Source organism: Zalophus californianus, chromosome 11 (assembly GCF_009762305.2).
Source record: "Zalophus californianus isolate mZalCal1 chromosome 11, mZalCal1.pri.v2, whole genome shotgun sequence".
Classification (NCBI taxonomy): domain Eukaryota; kingdom Metazoa; phylum Chordata; class Mammalia; order Carnivora; family Otariidae; genus Zalophus; species Zalophus californianus.
In genome coordinates, this window is record NC_045605.1 from 97,096,332 (window position 1) to 97,117,170 (window position 20,839).

The following is a 20,839-nucleotide window of genomic DNA, read 5'->3' on the forward strand; positions in this document are numbered from 1 at the left end:
CAACCTCCTGTCCTGCCAGTTGTCTAAAGTGCTAGCCCACGCGCTCCCGCTTTTGTGTGGGCCCCGCTAACCGACGGCCCCTCCGTGGGAGGAAGAGCAGTGGATGCGAAGTGCAGAACGGCTTTGGAGTCAGGCAGGCTGGTTTGCATCTTGGGGCTCGGCCACCTGGCCGCGGTGCCACCTTGGGTTGATCAGGAAACAGTGCCTCGTTTTCTTGGCTCTACCGTTCCCATTTCGGGGGCTTGTATGTGACTGGTCAGTGAGATACCGTGTGTGAAGCCGACACGCAGAGCAGAAGCCCCCTTAGACGAAGGCCAGCATCGTCATCAGCTGCTTGTGCAGCGTCGCTCCCCCGACTCAGCCTGGAGGCAGGAGCCTTTGGCTCGAGGAAGAAATGCCTGCCAGGCCTCTGCCACGCTTCCAGCAGGAGCAGGGCAAGGGGGCCTCCCTCAGCTGCTGGGATCTGTTTGCTAATCTAGGGGGGAGGCGATGTGGCTGAGCAAACCAGAGGGGAAGGGGCTGAGTGAGGTATCAGGAAGTCAAGGGCCCATCAAGTGTGTTTAGCTGCCCCATCTGCCAGACAGCTCGAGCGGGGCGCTGGGGTGCTCCCTGAGGAGTCATGATGACGAGTAGAAGAGCCTGCGGGGATTATTCCTGCCTGGCCCCCCGGAGGCTTCTGTGGCAGGCTGTCAGCCCTGGTAAAGCTAGCTCCTGCCTCCTAACTTGTGCCTAACTGGGCCGTGGGAGTGGGAGGTGGAGCCAGTGTCCCAGAGGCAAAGATGGTTCTAGAGGCAAGGGACTAACTGCCTGACAGACAGGGGCAACTGTAGTGTGGGTTGCCTCCCTGCCCCCACTTCAGGCTAAAGCCAGGGCAGAAAACGGTGAGAAAGTTCTAAATTCAGCCCAAAGCTAGGGCTGAAAACGGTGAGAAAGTTCTAAATTCAGCCCAAAGCTAGGGCTGAAAAGGAGGCTGCTCACTGCTGCTGCTGTGGGCCCTGGGAGCCCTAGCTTGTTGGTTAACTGCACCTGACATTGGCCGTGATAACGGACTGTGCAGCCGGCTGGGACTGTCACCCAGCTACTGAGTCAGAAGTGAAGAGACTATCCCTTGTGTCTTCACCTTCAGTTGGGATCCGCCCCCCAAAAGAGTGTTCACTTGCCACGTGTCTCATGATGGTGTCCTGCCCCTTTAAAGCGTCTCGTGACGCTTGGTCCCCAGACACCTGCTGTTGCCAAGGCAGGGGTAAACTGGCTTTTGAGTCACTCCGCAGAGGCCCTGCCAGGAGCCCAACCCGAGTAAACAGCTCTCCTGGTCTGCTCCCCTCTCAGAGTTGCCCTGGGATACTGCTCCTCTGTTGTAAGCAGTCACCCAGTTTAGAGCAGAGCCAGTGAGAGGCTGCCAGGACCTTCTGCTGGGGCCAGCTCAGGGCCTGTGTTTGTCACCACCAGCTTCACACCGCTGCTTGATCCTGCAGCTCTGGCCCCGCTCCCCCAGCCGGAGCAAGCAAGGAGGGGAAAGAGAACAGGCCACCATCACCTGACTCATCAACAGGCAGGCCGCAGACAGGTGCAACTTGACACTGTCCGCTGTGCCAAGAGAAATTCTGGCCTGCCTTCCAATGACAAACCATTATCTTTAAATTGTGGTAAAATACACATAACTTAAATTTTGCCATCTTAATGTTTAAAGCGCAGCAAAACCTAGTCAAGAGACGAAAGGAAAACTGGCTCTCTCCTAGCCTCGGTGGGACCGGGTGGCAGGTGGCAATGGCCAAGGCGCTCAGGCTGAGGGGAGGGTGGGGAGAAGCTAACAGTCACACGAGGCTTCCAATCGTAGCTGCTACACGAGGTTGGGACCATCTCCTCATTCCTCTGTGCAACAGTGGTCATTCTGGTCACCACTGGGCACTTGCTCTGTTAGTCCTGTGTCACTTCAGAGCCTCAGAAATGAAGAGACCGTTCCAGGTGGGCTGATGATATGGCTGTTATCAAGCGGAGCTGGTCGAGGATGATGGCGCCAGGACTCAAGCCCATGTTGCTCTCGCCACAGTCCCTTCTGTTCAGGGCCAGAAGGGGCTGTGGTCATGGGGTAGTGCCCTTGGCGGCCCATTGGGATGCTGCACACGTACAACATGGGGTCACTGTTCACACGTCCAAGCCTGGAGGACGTCAGAAAGCCGGCTTCACACCCACTCCCAAGGGAACGAGACAAGGAAGGACGAGGTCAGATGGACTGGGGAGGGGGACTTCCTGAGGCCCCACCTGCTCATCTTCCACAACCACACACTTCTCAGCCTGTTCTGAGCCTCCAGGCGTGCTTCCTAACACCCGGGGGGCGGGGGGGCAGTTTTCCATCTCCTTTTTTATTGAAATACAAAAAGTGCAAAGGTGAAATACATGATTGGTGCCCAGGAAGTCATTAAGTGTGAATGTGAACACTTGATTCACAGTACTCTCCCCCTCCCCCCGGGGACAGACCAGTGGGACAGGGGACAGGAGAAAGACCAAAGAGATCTATGAGGCTCCCCAGTAAATGGGGCTGTGCGTAACACCTGGTACACAAAGGAGGGCAGAAAGCAGAAGCCCGGCTCGGGCCAGAGACACAGGGACTGACAAGGAACCAGCAGCCACTCCAGGCCCCCAGGAGTCCTGACATGCTAGCATCCTCGGGAGAGAGCCCAGTGAGGTCAAGACTGAGGCCACACCCACCACGCAGATGGGGCTGGTCTGGTCAATGAGGGCCGCCACGGTACAGACTCGGGCCAAGGCTAGGGGAGCAGGGCCACTGTGCAGGTACTTCCCTCTGCTGCCAGGGGACAAGACTGCAGGAAGTGGGGTCCCCGGGGTTCACCAAGAAGGCGGGTAATTCTAAGGAACGCAGTTGGAATGAGAAGTACCAATGATCGGGGTCCAGGGTTTCTTAAAGACGACAGGGCCCTGGGGGACGTTGCTAGAACTCCCGTGGCAGGGGTTGACTTAATTAGCAAGGTCTCTGCTCAGCCCCTCCAGGAGTCACTAGCTGGAGGAAGAAGCCACAGATCCTGAGGCACTGAGTCGCTTCTGGCCGGAGCAGGGACCTGTGTGACCCCACCACAGACCCGCCTACAAGTGCTTAGGCTGAGGATCTGCGAGAGTGGGAAGGAAGGGGAGGCAAGGCATGGAGGGCTGAGACTGCTTGTCACTGGCCCGACCAGACACAGGGGGCTTCTGGGTAGGAATGGAGTGTCTGTTTCAGATGGATGCTGGGACTCAGCCCTATCATCCAAGCTGCCAGTCCTGGCAGAACCAGGGGGCAGGAACATCCTGGGGGCAGTATCACTTGAGAAGGGCTGACCCAGGATGTGTGCAAGAGAAGGAGGCAGAAGTAGGAAGCAGCCTCTGGCCTTGCCAGTCCTTAGCTGTGTCAACACCCAAGGCTGAACCTTTAGAGGGGAGGACAGCAGCAGATGCTTTGCGCACAGGCCTTCACCGAGGCTGGGAGGTGCGTTGGTAGGGCGGGCCCAAGCCAGCCCAGCTCAGCTGCTTACCCCCCAGCAGCCAGGAAGGGGACCAGCCCCAGCTACCAGCCCAGCTGGCATGACAGAGGCATCTGCAGTTGCCAGGAAAAGAGAGGCAGGGGAAAGTGGGGAAGCAGCTGCTGGGGCCAGTCTTTTTCCCCGCTGGAAGAGCCAAGGCCAGGTCTGCAGAGCCTGGCAAAGAGCCAGGGATCCAAGGAGGCAGTGAGAAGTATAAGGCGAAGAAAAACGTCTCGTGGTTACAGCGAGGACTCCAGGGCTGGCGAGGCGGGCTGGACAGAAGGGGAGGAAGAGCTGCCCGGCTGGCTGGCCCCAGCTTCCAGCCCGCAGGGGCTCACGGCCCCTTGGTGGGCAGGAGCCCCAAGCTCCGATAAGGCTGAAGCCAGGAGGAAGAGTCCCAGTTGGGGCTCTCCGAGAAGGGGCAGCAGGGCAGGGCTCAGAGCCCCCTGGAGTCAGGGCTGGGGAACAACTCCCCTTGGTGATCCAGAAGGAACTTGGTGAACGTGTTGATGGGATTAATGGCCTTGAGGGTGATGGCAGCATCCTTGGCCCACAGCAGGTTAGGGCCAAAGACAACAGCCAGGTTAGTGTTGGTCATCTTGTTCTGGTCACAGTGGGCAGAAATCTGTGGAGGGAATCAGGGGGCTACAGCAGGAAGCCACAACCCTGCTTCCCATACCCGGGAGCGGAGGGGTGGCGGCCCCTCCCCCCCTTCCTCCAGGTGAACAGCAGAGGCTGAGGCCCCAGGCTCACCTGCACCAGGAAGGCAATGAGGAAACGAAGCACCTGGTAGCTCTCCTCAGGTAGCGTCCGGAGCACCTGCAGCGTCGCTTCCACTCTCTGGCTCTCATCAATGTCTGCAAGGAACCAGGGCCCAAGTCACAGTGGCCCGGCGCCGGGCCGACATGAGGGCAGAGGGGAGACCCCACCCAGACTGTCCTTGGAGGACAGGCCAAACCTGCCTGCTCTGAGTCCAGCCCTGGCTCCAACCCAGCAGAAAAAACACCGAGCTGGGGAGGGAAGACGGGCACTCACTGAGGAAGCCCACAACGTGGGGGTAGAGGTCAAAGGTGAGCAGGGGCTCAGGAAGCTCCCGGAGGAAGGTCTTGAGGATGACAGCCGGCAGGTGCAAATCATTGTACTGGTCGAAGTCCACTGGCAGCCCTGGAGGAGGGGGTGGAGAGGAGCTGGGCCTAGCCTGGAGGCCGGCAGCCCATCTAGAGGCCTGGAGGCCAAGCAGACCCCACTGCCCGCAGCCACTGCACCAGCCCCCTCCTCCCGTGGAGACTCCTCTTGCACAGCCTTCCCCTCTTGCTCTGTGATGAGGGGACCGGGTAGGATGGGGCCTCCCAGCACACGCTACAGTGATTCCTCGTCTCTGAATGAACCTGGAACCCGGGACCCAGAAGCCTGAGCGATGAGACAGCAGGCCTGGGACAGCCAGGCGGGAGCAGGACCCATGCAATCAGCCCAAATGCCACAGAACCTCTGACAGGAACGGAACGTGGGGCCTCTGTTTACGGGGGAGAAGGCAAAGAAGCCCCTTCACAGTCACACTGATGCCCCCATCCTCCCCCCCACCCCTTCACAGGATCTGTACTGGCCCTGCGGGCCTGGGCACACCCCCAGACCACTCACCCATGTTGTACTTCTGCTGTACTTCCCGTACAACTTGGGTGTTGGCTGACCTCCGGAAAATCCCCTCAGTGGTGAGAGCTGGGAAACAGCGGGGCCCGGTGAGTCTTGGCTCTGGGGCAGGGTGTAGACGCCTGGACCCGCTCTGTCTCAGGGCTCCAGGCAGGGTCGGTGTGGGCGCTGGTTGCACGTGGGGCCTCTCAGCCCTGCCCGGCACCTTCCCGAGGGGAGCTGGGAGACAGGGCTGAGGAGGGGCTTGGGGTCGGGGCTGAAGGGGAAGGGGCAGGTCCTGGAGGCCCTGTGGCCAGTGAGCGGCCTTGGCACTCACCGTGGGCCTGCAGGTAGGCAACGGTCTCCCGGAGCACAAGAGGAATGGGCTCCTGCTCTGGGTTCTTCTCCTGGAGGCTGTTGGGAACAGGGGCAGTGAGCGGGGGTTTGAGCGGGGGTTTGAGCGGTGTCTGCCGCCCCCACGTGCCAGGCCTGCCCACCTCTCCTATACTCACTGCTGCAGCGAGACCCCGAACTGCTGGTTGGGCAGAGGGGGCCGTGGTGGCATGGGCTTGGGGGCCGTGGCAGGGCTCTTCTGTGTGGATTTGAGGAAGTCGTCATACCTTGGGGAGGCAGATGGAAGGGTCAGGCCACCGACCTGACTTTGTAGTCACCTTGTTTGTCAGGCCCTTACTGTGCTCCTGCACAGAGTCACTTCGTTCGGCCCTCCTAGCAACCCTGCTCTGCCCACAACCAAGTCAGGGCCGAGGGGCTCTTTAAGCGACAAAAACAGGATCCGAACCCACGCTCCCTGAACCCGTGCGTGGGCTCTTCATCACTACCTTCACTTCCTCTGCTCACCCGGGGCTTCTCGAGGCTCCATCTCCCCTTGGCTGGCATGTTCTTCCCCCCCACCCCCCGCAAGCATGACATACCCGTACACCTAGCCCGGCGGGCACACACAGCCCTTGCCCCCTCCTCACTTGAGCACTTGGCGAGGGATCCCCAGTTGCTCCAGCTTCACATGCTCGCTCAGCTCGCTCAGGTAGTTCACGTAGAAGATCTTCTGCCCAAATTTGAAGCTACCGGCAGAATAAAGGGCACGGGTAGGCATATTTCGGCAGGCCTCCACCATCCCCTCAGCAGCCCCCCAAGATCAGACAACGGCTGAGCCCCACAATGGCCTGTCTCCAGGATGCTTGGCCTCCTCAGATATCTGGTTCAGAGTTCAAAGGGAAGCATGGGGAGGCCACTGTCCTCCCCCATCAGCCCCACTCACCTAATGATGGGCTTAAAGAGGATAAGCAGGGTCTTGATGAACATGGTGGGGTGCACGATGTACAGGGCCTTAATATTCTTCTTGTACCTGCAGAGAGACAACAGGAACTCAGCAGCAGGTGTGCTGGGAGAGGCACAGAGCTAGGTTTTCCGGGTACATTTTCTGATTTGTGTCCTCAGGGAAAGCCTGAGAGGTAAGTAACGTGGTAGTCCCATTTTACAGATCAGGAAACAGACTCAGAGAGGTTAAGTACCATGAAAGATCACAGACCGAGGAAGTACAGAGACTGGGATTTAAGCCCAGGGTGTTCCAACTTCAGATTCTTTGCTTTCACCCAGGCGGGGGCGCCTGCCTCCCTCCAGCACAGAGTAAGCCCCTGAGCAAGCAGAGGGCAGCCTGGAACCTAGCAGAGCTGCTGGCTCCACAGCCCCCTGCCCCCGGGCCCCAACCCACTTGCGGTCAAACTCGCGGTAGGCATCCCGGAGCCAGCTGAGGGAGGGCTTGTTGTCGCTGGTCAGGCCGTGGTGCAGGTAGAGCAGCGTATAGTCGCTCTCCACGTACTGGTCCAGCGTGCGCTTCAGGTACCTACAAGAGCAAAGCCCCACCCGGTTCAGGAGGGGCCCCCGGAGACACGACCTGGCACCCCAGGGGTCCCCTGCTTCTATCCTCCGCGTCGGTGTACTGCCTGTTCTGGCTGCACAGTCACCCGCTGCACTGTGTGGAGGAGGTTCAGGGTCGCAGCTGGGCTGGGCGGAGGAAGAAGAACAGCAGTCCTGGCCAGAAACCAGGAGACCAGGACTGGAACTGGAGCCCTCCGGCATACCTGCAGGAAAAATGGGAGTAACACTCCCCGCGGGACTGCCCAGAGTCGACCATGATGATGACAGTCACCATTCATCAATATTTAGCTTTTAGTGTCTGCCAAACACTCTGCGTACATTATCTCATGCCTTCCTCGTAACAGTTGGGGCTGAGATTATCTCCTCCTTACACGGGAGGGCAGTGAGGCTCGGAGAGGTTAAGCGCTTATCCAGAGTCACACGGCTTGTGCTGGAGCCTGGAGATGAACTAACTCCCAAGTTCACCCTGCTGACCACACAGGCAGGCATGTGAAGTGTCTAATGCTGGATTATTACTGTGATTCCAGCCCTTACTGCTGTATGGTAATTTAGCCCTTGTACACTTCGCAGCTTGCAAAGAGCTGTCACATGAAAAGATGCATTTTGCAACTATAAAATAGCAAAAGTTGTAGTGACAGTACACCTCCCCTTTGCTGGATGTTATGGCGTTTTCGAGGGCCATAAAGTGATGTTTATCAGAAGCTAAAAAATGTTCATACTCTTTGACCCTGTAAAAACATATCCAGGAAGTTAGCCTAAAGAAACAATCAGAAATGAACAGAAGCATTTTTGTCGAAGGCTGTTCGATGCAGCCTGTTTTACAATGGAAAAAACATTTTTTTGAGCAGCAAGCTAACTGTCCAAAAACAGGGAACTGGTTAAATTACAGGCCATCTATAAATAGAATACCTCACAGGATGTTTCTGCAGACAGAAGCAATCTGTGAAGTTAGGCGTCAGGAGAGTGGTTACCCTTTGGGGAAGCAGCTAGAAGAACAAAGGGAGGCTTGTGGGTGTGGATGGGTGTATTTAGTTTCTGAAAATTCATCAATTAGTATGACAATTTACTTTTCCGTACACATGTATGCCAATAACATGTTTTTAAAAGATGTCTTTGGGGCGCCTGGGTGGCTCAGTTGGTTAAGCGACTGCCTTTGGCTCAGGTCATGATCCAGGAGTCCCTGGATCGAGTCCCGCATCAGGCTCCCTGCTCGGCGGAGAGTCTGCTTCTCCCTCTGACCCTCCCCCATCTCATGTGCTCTCTCTCTCTCATTCTGTCTGTCTCAAATAAATAAATAAAAAAAAATCTTAAAAAAAATAAAAGATGTCTTTGAAGCGTGTTTAGTGTTCAGAAGATAACGTTACGTGAAATACAGAGGTGACTATACAAAGGTCTGTATGAGTTATAGAAAAAGGTGAATACACGAAAATATTAACAGCAGTTTTTTTCTCTGGGTGGTAGGTTCATGGGAGATTTTGTTTATCATTGCCTATATTTTTTCTTTATAGTTACATTTTTCTAAATCCTTGAAATCTGTAATACTTTACAAATGTATATGAGGGCATTTCATGTATATTATCTTACCCAATGCCCATGACAACCCCGTGAGATGGGCACAATTCTTATTTTTATAGGGTTCAGAAGAGACCTGCCCCCAAACACACAGCTAGTAAGAGGCACAGTGAAGTTGAACTGGTCTTCTGAATTCAAACTTCAGGCACTTTCTCTTTCAACCCCCTAGATGTGGCTGGACAGCGGGAAAGGCCAAGGCTGTGATAATGGAACTGATCTGCGTGGAAAGCACTGCCCCCACAGGCTGCATGGGGGCAGGGAGACCCCTCCGGGAAGGGATGGAGGATGGACAGGATGGATGTCGGGGGGCTTCCAGAAGTCAGAGGAAGCCCCCCGAGTGGTGCAGACTCACTCAGCAAGCTCTCTCCTGAAAACTGGGTGCTTTCCCAGCTCCCTCCTCTGACTTCCTCCCACTCAGACTATTCTCTGGCCAGGAGTCTGTCACCTGCCAACTCAGTTGCTGGTGAAACCAAAGGGTAGGGTGTGTGACTCAGCTACCCTCAGGCTGAGCCCCCTGGCCTGTTCCTGGCTGGGCCATGGGATGGGCCTCAATAAGGCTCTGTCTGCCCAGCTGAGGGGGTGACAGGAGCAGGGCTCCGAAAGCCTGAGAGAAAACTCCCACAGGGCTGGAGAGCCTCAGGCCTGGCTCACCAGGACTGCAGACTCCTCACTCAGGCCCTTCCCCTTCTGCAGCCGTCCCTGACCCCTCCCCTCCCCCTACACACAACATAACCATTCAGGATCCCAAAGGGCTGGTATGAGCAGTGCAGACGCTTTCAGTTTCAGGGAGTGCTCTAAAGAGATCAGGAAAGAAGTGCAAGAGGCTAACGGGACACGCACTGAGGCGCCTCAGGAGAAGTCCGTTAGGGCTCTACCTCCAAGGAGGTCCAGTGTGTGCCGGGGGCCCACTGGTGGCTCAATAACGACTGCTTATCAGAACAGGGTCTGTCAGGGGCACCTGGGTGGTGCAGTCGGTTAAGTGTCCAACTCTTGGTTTCAGTTCAAGTCATGATCTCAGGGTCGTGAGATCGAGTCCCATGCTGGGCTCTGCGCTTAGCACAGAGTGTGCTTCTCCCTCTCCTTCTGCTCCTCCTCCTGCCCTTTCTCTGTCTCTCTGAAATAGATAAATAAATAAAATCTTTATTTTATTTTTTTAAAGATTTTATTTATTTATTTGACAGAGAGAAAGCACAAGCAGGAGGAGCAGCAGAGGCAGAGGGAGAAGCAGACTCCCCACTGAGCAGGGAGCCCGACGTGGGGCTCGATCCCAGGACCCTGGGATCATGAGCTGAGCTGAAGGCAGACACTTAACCGACTGAGCCACCCAGGTGCCCCATAAATAAAATCTTAAAAAAAAAACAACAAAAAAACAGGTCTGTCAAACTCCTGCTTGCAATCAGCTTTCCAACTGGCATCAGATTTCTAGACCAACCAGAGCTATTCCATATATTTGCTAACAGAACCCAGACAGGTACAGAGGCCACTGGCTCCAAATAACACCAATCATTCATGTAAATGATGAACTGCAAGCACAGCAGAAGCGCTGCATCACAACCATCAGTCCGCACCCAGGGATGGTATTTTACTTTTCCAAGCATGTTCGTGTGCAGTATCTCTATTCTACAAAGAAGGAGGGCTGCATTTTGATGCCCTCGGTGAAGGAAAACTGGCTTAAAGAGATGAAGACACCTGCCAAGGTTGCAGTTTCCCGGACTAGAAACCAGGTCCGACTCTTAGCCCGGTGCTCTCCCCCAAATGTAAAGAATAGCTCCCTCGGGAGTAGAGGGGAGGCGTGGAGGGAGATGGCTTGATACCTCTGGGCTGGAAGTGACAGGAAGGAGAATGGCATCAGGTGATGGGGGTGTTGGGGGGTCTGGGCACCGGTCCCACCACCTTCCCCGTGGATACTCACCCCAGGAGTTTGCTGTGGTCCAGCTGGTGGCTCGGGGGCATTCGGCAGGCACTAAACACAATGATCTTCCGCCCATACTTGTCATCTCCTAGGTGTGGAGAAAGGTGGAGCGGTGAGTGGAAGATCAATGGAGAGAAGCGGGGTGAGGAACTGAAGGGTGCCAGGCCTGGAGACCCGTGCCATGTAGTACAGGGGCCAGAGCGGCCGAAGTGGAGCCACCTCTGGGCAGCTGTCTGCACTCAAACATGTGTCGCTGAAGAAAGAGGGACAGGTTGCTCTCGGGGCTACTGAGCTGGGGTCTAAAAAAATAACATGACTTTGTAAAAAGTCACACCTGGCAGAAACATCCACCTGCCCATCAATGCGTGAATGGATAAAGAAAATGTGGTGTATCCATGCAGTGGGATATAAGTTGGCCGTAAAGAGGAATGAAGTACTGATCCATGCTACATTGTGAATGGACCTTGAGAACATGGGGCTAAGTGAAAGGAGCCAGACCCCAAAGGCTACCTATTGTATGACTCCATTTATAGGAGTTTATCTAGAATAGGTAAACCCACAGAGACAGCACATTAGTGGTTGTCAGTTGCTGGAAGAGGGGAGATTACGGATTGGCTGTTTATAATTATGGGATCTGGCATGGGTATGGATGAAATTGTGCGACTAGACAGAGGTGGCTGCACCCCACTGTGAATGTCTGAAATAGCACCAACTGCACATTTTAAAATGGTTAACTAAAAAAACTGAAAGTCACATCCACCAAAGCAATTGTTACCTTGTGGAACAGTCATCTTAAAAGCCCATGCTTATTCCAGAAGCACCCCCTCTGAGCAGCGTGTATTTGGAAAACGTCTTGACACTGCCTTCTCAGCAAGTCCAAGGCCAAGGAGGACACGGGAGTGATTACTTAATGGTCAGGTCTCTTTTTTGACCACTAGCAGCACTTTCTGACTGTATTACTAGGATTATTAACCACACTTGGTTCTGACTGACTTCTGGACATTTCTAAAAATCATATCCTTTATCATGAATGATATTCTAAAGAACATGGAGTTCAGAGGAGTTTGTAATGCTTTGGGAAAAATGCTCATTTGGCTGTAATTGCTCAGGGGTGTTCATCCAAAACTGGTCACTATTTGATGGTCTGATCATCTGGCTTTGTCAAGAAGCGGGGGGCTCCTGCCCTCCAAGGTGAGATGTTCTTCCAGTGTCAGGACGGATCAGGGATACCAAACAAAGCTCAATGAGGACAAGGCCTGGTCCCCACTCTCGCACATCCCAGGAACCCTGCCTACATCTTTACCTTCACACCTCTCCAGAGACACCAAACCACACTTGCCTAATCCCCATTGCTTCAGAGGCAAATGAAAATACCAATACAACCCATGAAATGCATGGAGTCTGTCCTCCACCTACCTCTGAGGATTAAGGACCACCCCCCCGCCATGCCTTGCTGAGTGTCCTTCTCCATATTTAGTAAACCATGATCTTGATGCTTCTTCTCGGTCAGAGACCTAACCCAGGAGTCAGTACTTTTCCAAAGTGGTTGCCAAGGCTCTGACCCTTTTCTGCAGGGCTGAGGCAAGACTCATCAGAGGGGCTGAAGGAGGCTTCTGGAATGTGGGCAGCGTGGCTCCAGGCGCTGCTGGCTGCACGGCTCGGTGCTTTGGCCTGATTTCGCACCTCAGTGCCAGCGGTCTGACTATCATGTCCAACCTCTAGATCAGCCCCTCCAACAATCCCATTTCCACCCAAAACACCCCCTGAGCCTGGTTCCATCCTAAACTGCCCCAAGTTCTAGCCTTGGAGAATTATGAACACCTACATGCCCCGAACTCTCCTGCCTGGAATCCTCCATTCCTCCCAAACTCCACCCCAGATAAACAATCTGGGCCCCCCAAGCTGTAGATGTTCTTTGGAATGACTCATAGGACTTTCCAGTCTCACACCATGCACACCTGCAACACAAATGTGCTTGAAACCTAGTCCATACCAGGCAGTTTCGGGCCTCTGCTGTTTCTCTTGCCAGACAGAACTTCTCAAGACAATTCCACAACCCTCCTCCAGGCTAACTCCTTGGAATCCTTAAGACTTGTTCCAGGCATGATCTCCTCCCAGAAGCCTGTGTCCTCCCCACCTTCTCCCAGATAGGTTGGCTGTCCCTTTTCAGGGCTCCCAGTTTGAACAATCACCCATCTCTGTCGTGACACTTTGATTCTTCTGTAGAATTGTTTATGTGCCTGTCCCCTCTACTGGCTTATGAGCAGGAATTATGTCTCATCCATCTTTGAAACTCTAGTGCTGGTCCAGAGCCCAGCACGTGGCAGGTATTCAAGAAACGTTGGAAGCCTGCACAAAGTCATCGGTCGGCATTATATGGTATGCCTGGTTCTATTTCCGAGTTTGCTCACAATGATATCTAGGTTACGAGACTGCTTTAGACAGTTTCCCAAAGCCTGGGACAGAGGCTCTCCAGACTTATGAGCAGAGAACCCTCTGCAAGCCCGCCTGAGAAGGTGCAGTTTCATCCAGAAGCAGGTGTATTTTGAAGGAGCAGATGCTACCTGCTTTGTCACACCCTCACCTAGATCCTGAGGTGCTGGGTTCCCTCCAGCCCAGTGGGGGTGGCTCTCAGGCCTGTTCTGATCTCTTCCCATAGGCTCTGACAGAAGGAGCAGACTGGTGGAGTAGGGACAAAGGGTCAGTCTGGCCAAGCCAGCCTCATGTACAATCTGGAACCTCAGAAACCCCTGGGCTTTCTGCCATGAGCCTGTGAGGAGAGGGACATCTGCCTACTCCCCTCTAAGCAGAGGAAGGACCCGGAATGTAGGGGGAAATGCAGGGAGGAGCATGGAGCATTCCAAAAGATTCTTTTCATCCTCCCCCCAACATGAGGCAGCCCTCATTGGCTGACAGGTTTGAGGGCTTAGGCAGGATGGAAGTCTGAGCTCACAGGGCTCTGGAATTTAAAAAGCTAGTAACTGGTTAAGCAAGCAATTGAGGTGAAGGGCCCGTGGCTCTATCTCTCAGCTGGCCTCAACACCTCGTAAATGGGAAACTGCGTTCTCAACCAGGGCTCCACCAAGGCCATGATGATAGATTAAAAATACTACAAACACATGCACATATACCCTAGAAGAGGTCCACATTGCTCATATTCTCAAAAAGGACTCAGACCAGTTCTAAGAACCCCTTCACTGGACTGTCTGCTCCCTGATGGAAGTAATGTGTGTTTTTCCTCACTGAATCCTCCATGCTGACTATGGAGCTTAAAAATACCTGTTGGATTACGTCGAACAGGGATGGGGGCAAAAGGTGGATAGGTGAGGGGCTGGATGGCAAGACTCTCAGACAAGCAAGGAACGAGATGCGGGTGACCCCAGGGCCTAGCCCCTGTCTTCCCCTCCTTGGAGTGGAGTCCCGCTGCTCAAATTCTTGGGTGGCTTGGCATCTGCCAGCAGACGAAGTAACTGCCGCTACGTGAAGCAAGTGTGAAAAGGCTGGGAACTTCCCTCCTGACCTCAGAAGAGAACAGACTTCTGCCCTGGAGACTAAAGGGAGAGGAGCTGGGTGCACTGGTGTCTCCAGGGCACTGGGGGAAGGGCTCAATGAGAAGACACATTTGTGGAAAACACCAGGAAAAGAGCAAGCTGCCTGGGAAGGGAGCCTCTGCATTCCCGGGATACCAATCAGGAACGCTCCCAGGGTGGCCTGGGTGTTAATTAGCAACAGCGCAGTCCTCCAGCAGGCATTCTGGGAACCACCAGACCAGCCACCACCCGCCCACAACCTGCAGAGCAGGCCCAGGGGATGGGAGGTGGGGGCTGGGGCACTGGGCTGGGGCCGGCTCACACATTTGTTAAATTGTTAAGTGGTCAGGAATACTGCAGCCAGTTGACATCTGTTGGTGCTTGAAATCTGCCATGGTAGAAATTACAAATGCAACAAATAAATAGTAGCCTTTTTCCCCCCTCCCTTTCCAGAGAGCGAACTGTTAAATGTTTGCCAGCATACCACTGGAAAGAACCCACTCGGACTGAGTCAAGTTTGAATGTGGAGCATGACAGCTACCACCAGCATGGAGAAGAGAGGCTGCAGAGGAGTTGGGGACATCACCCCCCCCATCCTCCATTCCAACATGGGCTCTTTCTCCAGTTTCTAATGCCGGGAAACTGGCTTCCCAGGAAGGACATCACCATGGTCTCGTCAAACGTCTCCTGCTCTGGTGGTGCCAATCCACACTCTTCTCAGCAGTCAGAGAGGCACAGCCATGGGGACAGCCCCACCAGAGGGGCCCTGAGCCAGCACTAAGGCCAGCCCCCCCGTACCCCCCGCCATGGGACATGGCCCCTCCGTCCCCAGGAGCCCCTTTCCCTTTGGGCTCTGGATGTGTCCCCACACGGCACCACCCTGTCAAACCTCCTGTAAACCCTTTGCTAGTTCCGGCTCCCAAGTACCACCAGCTCCCAGCTCCCTGGAGTGGGGCTGCAATTAAGCTGGCCCCACCTGGCCTCCACCAAGAGACCCTCTTGATCCACAGCCCAGAGGCCAAGCACAGAGAGACAGAAACACACCTACCTGGCTGGGCCCCCTCAGGCTCATCACACCCTGGGGAAACAGAAACATGTTGCAGCTCTGCTTGCAGTGGGGAAAGGGGTCACCCAGTGCTGGGGTGGGGGTGGGCCCCCCTTGCTCTGCCTTGTGCCTTGGCCAGGAGGATAGAGACTATGTTACATCACATCAGATACCCACCCCCATGCCCCAATCAGGTCCATTTCTGGAAGTGAGGAAAGAAAGTTCTGAACCTTCAGTGACTCTCCTGTGCCCAGGTGAGGACCAGGCCGGGAAAGAACTCTCAACCTTGCTTCTGTAGGGGTGAAAGAAGCCACAGCCAAGGCCTCTGACTCAGACCAGGACAGGCACCAGGAACACAAATGCCATGGAAACACCTCTGACATTAGGGGCAAATCTTTCAACTGCCCCCTCCCTCTCTGAGCCCAGCATTCAGAAGAGATAGAGCTCCCTGTGGCTTCCCTATGGCCAGATGCCTGCACGGCCCCCTTAGCCAGCACCACTGGGCTCCAGGGCCATGCGCTGCCTGGCCTCCTTTGCTCACCCCAATGCCTCAGAGCAGGGCCATGCTGTCATCCTGGCTCACAGTTACCTGTCCTCCACCAGTGAGGACAGACAACCATTAGGGAAAAGACAAAGAATCCTACCACTCTGATTTCCTCTTCTAGTAGTAGTAGGACCTTAAGGGCAGAAATCGGTCACCAACATCCTTGTTACCTCCCCTGCTTTGGGTCCTGCGTTATGAACAAGAAAGTGAGAGCTCACTGAGGCCAAGACCCAAGGCGGGGGCTCCATACCCACGCTCAGCACGGTAGCACATCTGCCAGAAACCTGATGCTCCAGGGGGTCATGGGGCCCCTAACTTCTGGAAGGAGGCTCTGCCATTCCAGACTTCCCTGGAGGTCGGGTTCCCCCCAAAAGGAACTGGTACCTCCCTGGTCCCCAGTAACTGATGGGGTGGAAAAGCTGACATCAGGGCAAAGGGAAGGGAGGTTAGTGTCCACTTATTCGGGGTCAACTATGTTCTGGCTCCCGGCTAGACCCTGACAGACACTCGCTACTATAATCCTCTCAGCGACCCTGTGAGGGAGAAAGGAGTTCAGAGAGCAGAGCTGGAAATTAAACCACTCTCTGACTTCAAAGGCACTAAGCCACACTGCTTCCCACACACCATCAGCCAACAGAGACAATGGGGTCAGAGGTCAGGATGTGGTTGCTGGTGGAGAGACCAAGTGGCCATCACAATCAAGTCTGTGATTTTAAAAAACGGTACGTGTGTGGCTCAGGAGCCCCAGGGTCAGGGGTGAGACCACAGGGCGGGTGCCCGCCCCTCCCCCAGTCCCTTCCCCTGTGGCCCGAGGGGCGGGCTTCCTCAAGCCGGGAGGGCAGACCAGGAGGCAAAAGGTGCAGTGCTCACCTGCCACCTCCACAATCTGGTGCCGGGCAATGTCGTAGTAAGGGTCATCCCACTTCAGGTGAGTAACAGGTTCCGGGGAACTGCTTTTGGAGTCATCTGAGGAACACCGCAAAGTCAGGGGATAACCTGGGGGGCTGGCAGTGTTCTCCCTGAGACTGGTGTTCTTTGATCCTCCTCCCCCGTAGGACATGTGCCCCCAGCCCCACCCCAGGGCTGGTCTGCTTGCCCTCCTCTTGCTCTCCTGGGATCTCCCTTCAACAGGAAAGGAGACTCCCCTTCTAAGGCACCGTAGGGCCGCCTGAAATCCAGAAGCACCCACCTGACTTGGGAAAGTCAGGCATTTCGTCCGACGGCCAGTTCTTCTCATCAATGGAGGCCAGCTTCAGCTGGTTCAAGGCCTGGCTGGTGTCATCCAAGGTCAGGTCATCCTGCAACTCTGAAAGCGGGTCCATGAGCAGGCCTGTCCCCCACAGCTTCACTCCACAGAACCTGAAGAGAAACCTGGGGTGGGGGTGGCAAGTCAGGGACACCCTCGTTTCCCTTGAAATCGATACAGCAAGCCCTCCTGCTCTCACTCATTCCTCCCCCAACCTCCCCTGTTCCTGTTCCTCAACACTTCGCAACCTTGCCAAGAGCTCCATGTCACCCTGGGTTCTCCACAGTTTAGGCGTGTTGCCAGAATAAGCAGCTGGGGCAGAGGATGGCGCAGCTCGGTGCCTGCCCTCAGGTCCTCCAGCTGGCTAGGGACGAGCCGTGCCAGGCCCTGTGCTGCCCACTGCCCATCTGGTACAGTCATGCAGTCCCAGCTGCAAGGGGAGAAAAGTCCACGCACCTCTCCTCAGGGGTCATGGAGCACAGAAGCTTCCCAGGCCCCAACAGTTACAGAGGAGAGGTGCTGCAAGCATCTAAGGTGTACAGGGATGTTCCAAACCCCATTCGTGAAAAAGGTTAATTGTGGCCCTGGCTACTCCACCTGTCACTTGTGGCCTGGGGAAGAGGAAGTGGCCAGAGACTCCAGGGCCCCAGAAAAAAGGCCACGGTCAAGGTGCCCAGCTGGGTTTGCCCCAGGACAGGAACAAGAAGCAAGGGATGGAATCTGCCTGCCAGTCACAGCAGACAATCTGCAGCTTCCTGGGGGCTCCCAAGCCCACTCTAATCCGCAGGGAGCTCCGGATGTAGTTTCAAGGTGGGAAAGGTCAAGAGACTGCCCCAAGGATTGGAGAGCACAGATGGGAAAGGGGGAAGCCCACGGCATCCAGAGCACTGAGTGACAGGAGGTGAAAACCAGACCCACAGCTACAGCAGGCGGAGAGGGAGAGGAGCCAACTCAGAAGCTGGGTTTGCCCAGGTCTGGGGCTGGTAGTAAGAATGTGGCGGTGTGAAGCCTGAGGGCAGCAGCTTCTGCCCTCGGACCTAACTGGGAGCCAATCCCCTTGCCACCCCAGACTCACCATGTGGGTCAGGGAGGGGATTCAGTCCACTCAGTCCAGCCCCAGAGAAGAGGCTGCTCTAAGCCACTACATTCCTGGAGCCCAAAAATGACATATATGGTCAGAGAATGGGCAGGACAGATAAAGAGTGCGGACAAGACCAGGCACGGGGTGGGAGAAGGGGGGACAGCTGCCAGCTAGGTTCCAGACGCCGAGAACCTCTGGGCTCAGAGGCAACAGGACAACCTCCAGCACCCGTCACCTCACAGCTGAGGACTCTGGATGGTAAGCCGGCCCCCTGTGCCTAGCAACAACCACCCTGTTACCGGAGCAACCACGCTGATTCAGTGGCAAAAGCCATTACAAGCTCCTGAGCCAAAGCCAAGCAGCCAAAGAGCCAAATGGCCATAAAACAAAAACCAAAAAAACCTTTCTCTTCCTTTCCTCCAGCCTCTTATCTGCTACGCTTATTCACTCCTGCTGCATACTACCAAAATATAAGTCCCTTCCACGAGCACAGAGAAAGATGACCCTCTTATTTGGGAACGCACTTCTCCCAGCGAGTACTGCTGCGTCCCCCACCCCACCTCACCCATTCCCCCTCAAGCCTCCAATGCAGGCAACCCTAAGTCTTGAGGAATCCACTCTTGCTTTACCCACAGACTCCTTCCCCCATTCAGCTGCATGGCTGTATTCCCCAAAAGGGGACTCCACTGGGTAACAGAGACAGAGTTCAGCTCACAATAACCCCTGTTAGGCCTGAGCCTTCTCTCCTGTCACTGCCCAGGCACTTGATGCCCATTAGCCCTGCCCACAGCTACCCCAGAAGTCTTTCTGCAAACAGTGGGTGCCTGACGCAATGAACAAGGCATGGGGTGAGGTATATGGAGAAGTGGATTATAGTCCTGCTTGAGCCAATGAGTTGCAAGGATGCTGGGCAAGTCTTTTTCTTAACTAGACTTAAATATCCTTATCTATAGAAGCACAGGCTCCTCCTATACAGAAACATAACTCTCCAGTATTCTAAAATACTTGCACTAAAGTGAACAACAGGATTAGAAGGGACAGCTGCGAGCTGAAGTATGTGTGAGGGGAGGAGACGGACACCCTCTAAAGGGGAGCTGAACTTGAACTCCACCTCTTTTCCAGTAACTCCTCAATTTTGTCTGTTCGTCCAGAACTGACCCCTCCCCTATTCCATAACCGCCTTTTCCAGCAAAACTAATCACAGTTGTTTCTGCTTCCTAGCCAGACTGGCCTCCAACCCACAGCTGCTTCCCTCTGTGAGCCCTGAAGTTTAGCTCCTGCTCAGTGGGAAGGTGAGGGAAGCCAGCTCAGGGAAATTCTAATAATAAAGTGGTGGAAATGAAGTATCCTGGCCGCCCAAGACTCGTCACCTACAAGCCCTGTTCCACTCTGTGCAAAATATTCCTTACCCTGAGATTAGTATTTCCCCTCTCCATAGGTAAAACACCTACTTATACAAAAATCTTTGCGAATCATTTTAGGCAGAGGTTTTAACCTCTGGACTTCTCCGAAATTCTGATGAAATTTGTGGGTTTTTTCTCTAAGAAAAATCAGCACATGCATGAAATCTTCTTTGCGGTTTTAAGGGGTTCACAGGCCATCTGAGAATCCATTTAAGGATCCCTGACCGATTCAGCACAGATGTTGTCATTTGTTGAATGACTGAATAAATGAGGTCATCTCCTAAATGGAGAAGGCAACCAGTATTTGTTGAGGGCCTATATAGCACCATAAAGTAGACAGATTACTTTTTAACTTCACAACAGCACCAGTGAGGTTTATACTACTAAGCCCCTTTTACTGTTTGAGGAAAGTGAGGACCAGAAAAAATAAGCAAATTGTTTAGATAGGTCATACAGCAGAGTCAAGGTTTTAATCTATGTCTTTATAAGGTGGTCTCTTGATGCAGGTCAATCCCTCAACATTTCTCTAAATGACTGTCATTCATGTGATTCTGAAGGTTCAGAGAGGGCCCATAAAAAGATAAAGTAAAGCCTCTCCCCTAATCTTCACGTAGGGCTGAGATAACAACTTGAAATAGTATTCTCTGGCACTGGGATCACCCTCCTAGTTGGGGCCCCAGCATTGCGAAAATGCAAATCCCACGATACAATAGCAAGGCTTTCAACTACAAGTGCATTTGTCCAGAGCTTCATAGTTTGCAAAACCCGTACCGGGTGTAATTATCCCATTTCAGAGATTAAGAAACAGAGATGAAAGCGTGGCCTAGTTAGTGGCAGGCTGGGATACTTCCAAATTTCTTGTTCTTAGAGCTTCGCCAGATCGGATCAAAGAGACTTCCCCTTCCCATGGGCTTGCTCGATGACTGCGATCTGACCTGGACTCTGCCCTGGGAAGTGCAGGAGGAAAGCAGCGAAGGAGATGAAGTCCCGTCACTGCAGACCCGGGAGTGGGGCTGAATCCCTGCCGTGGGAAAGTCAGGCTCCTAGGCCCCATCCCACTCCTGCTCCCACCCTCGGATCCGCTCGGATCATCCCTCTGCGGACCCTGTCCCTTCCGGTGACCTGTCTAGTCCCTTCCTTCCCACCCCCCCCCCCCCACCACCACCCAGGAAGACCCCGCGCCCTGCAGCTCACCGTGGTCGGGCACTGCTCCCTCTGCCACGCCTGTCAAAGCTCGGCAAACATCCGGCTACGCGGTAGAACGGGAACCGCCCTCTCCCGCGCTCCTCTCTCCCCAACCACTTCCGCCACACCTCCAACCCACTTCCGGTTCGCTGCCCGGTCCAAATATGGCTTTCCAGAATCCCTGCCCACTTCCTGCACGTACCGGCGCAAGTGCCGGAGCGGGGGGGGTGGGAGGACAGCGTATGTGTCCGACCCGTCCCTCCCAAAAGGAGGCGGTTGGAACA

General features: G+C 54.5%; 1 protein-coding gene across 2 annotated transcripts; it reads right to left on the minus strand.

Annotated features, from left to right (window-relative positions):
* Positions 1-2,342: 2,342 nt before the first annotated feature.
* On the minus strand, positions 2,343-20,697 carry ARHGAP1 (Rho GTPase activating protein 1). 2 transcript variants are annotated; one of them, XM_027581243.1, is made up of 13 exons: positions 20,565-20,697; positions 16,830-17,011; positions 16,511-16,606; positions 10,522-10,609; positions 6,871-7,002; positions 6,418-6,504; positions 6,122-6,220; positions 5,654-5,761; positions 5,479-5,555; positions 5,154-5,231; positions 4,551-4,679; positions 4,269-4,372; positions 2,343-4,140 (listed from the first exon to the last, which is right to left on the minus strand). In XM_027581243.1, the coding sequence occupies exons 2-13, from the start codon at positions 16,960-16,962 to the stop codon at positions 3,952-3,954; spliced, it is 1,320 nt and encodes a 439-aa protein (XP_027437044.1). In that variant the 5' UTR covers positions 16,963-17,011; positions 20,565-20,697; the 3' UTR covers positions 2,343-3,951. The 2 variants fall into 2 exon arrangements, with proteins under 2 accessions (XP_027437044.1, XP_027437045.1); XM_027581244.1 differs by lacking the exon at positions 5,154-5,231.
* Between the last annotated feature and the right edge of the window lie 142 nt (positions 20,698-20,839).

Bases quoted from the DNA above. Each gene is read 5' to 3' on its own strand.
- ARHGAP1 (XM_027581243.1), bottom strand. From the start codon at position 16,962: ATGGACCCGCTTTCAGAGTTGCAGGATGACCTGACCTTGGATGACACC. The intron at 6,505-6,870 runs GTGGGTTGGGGC...GTCTCTCTGCAG, and splicing joins TACCGCGAGTTTGACCGCAA to GTACAAGAAGAATATTAAGG. The intron at 4,373-4,550 runs GTGAGTGCCCGT...GGTTCCTTGCAG, and splicing joins CCACGTTGTGGGCTTCCTCA to ACATTGATGAGAGCCAGAGA.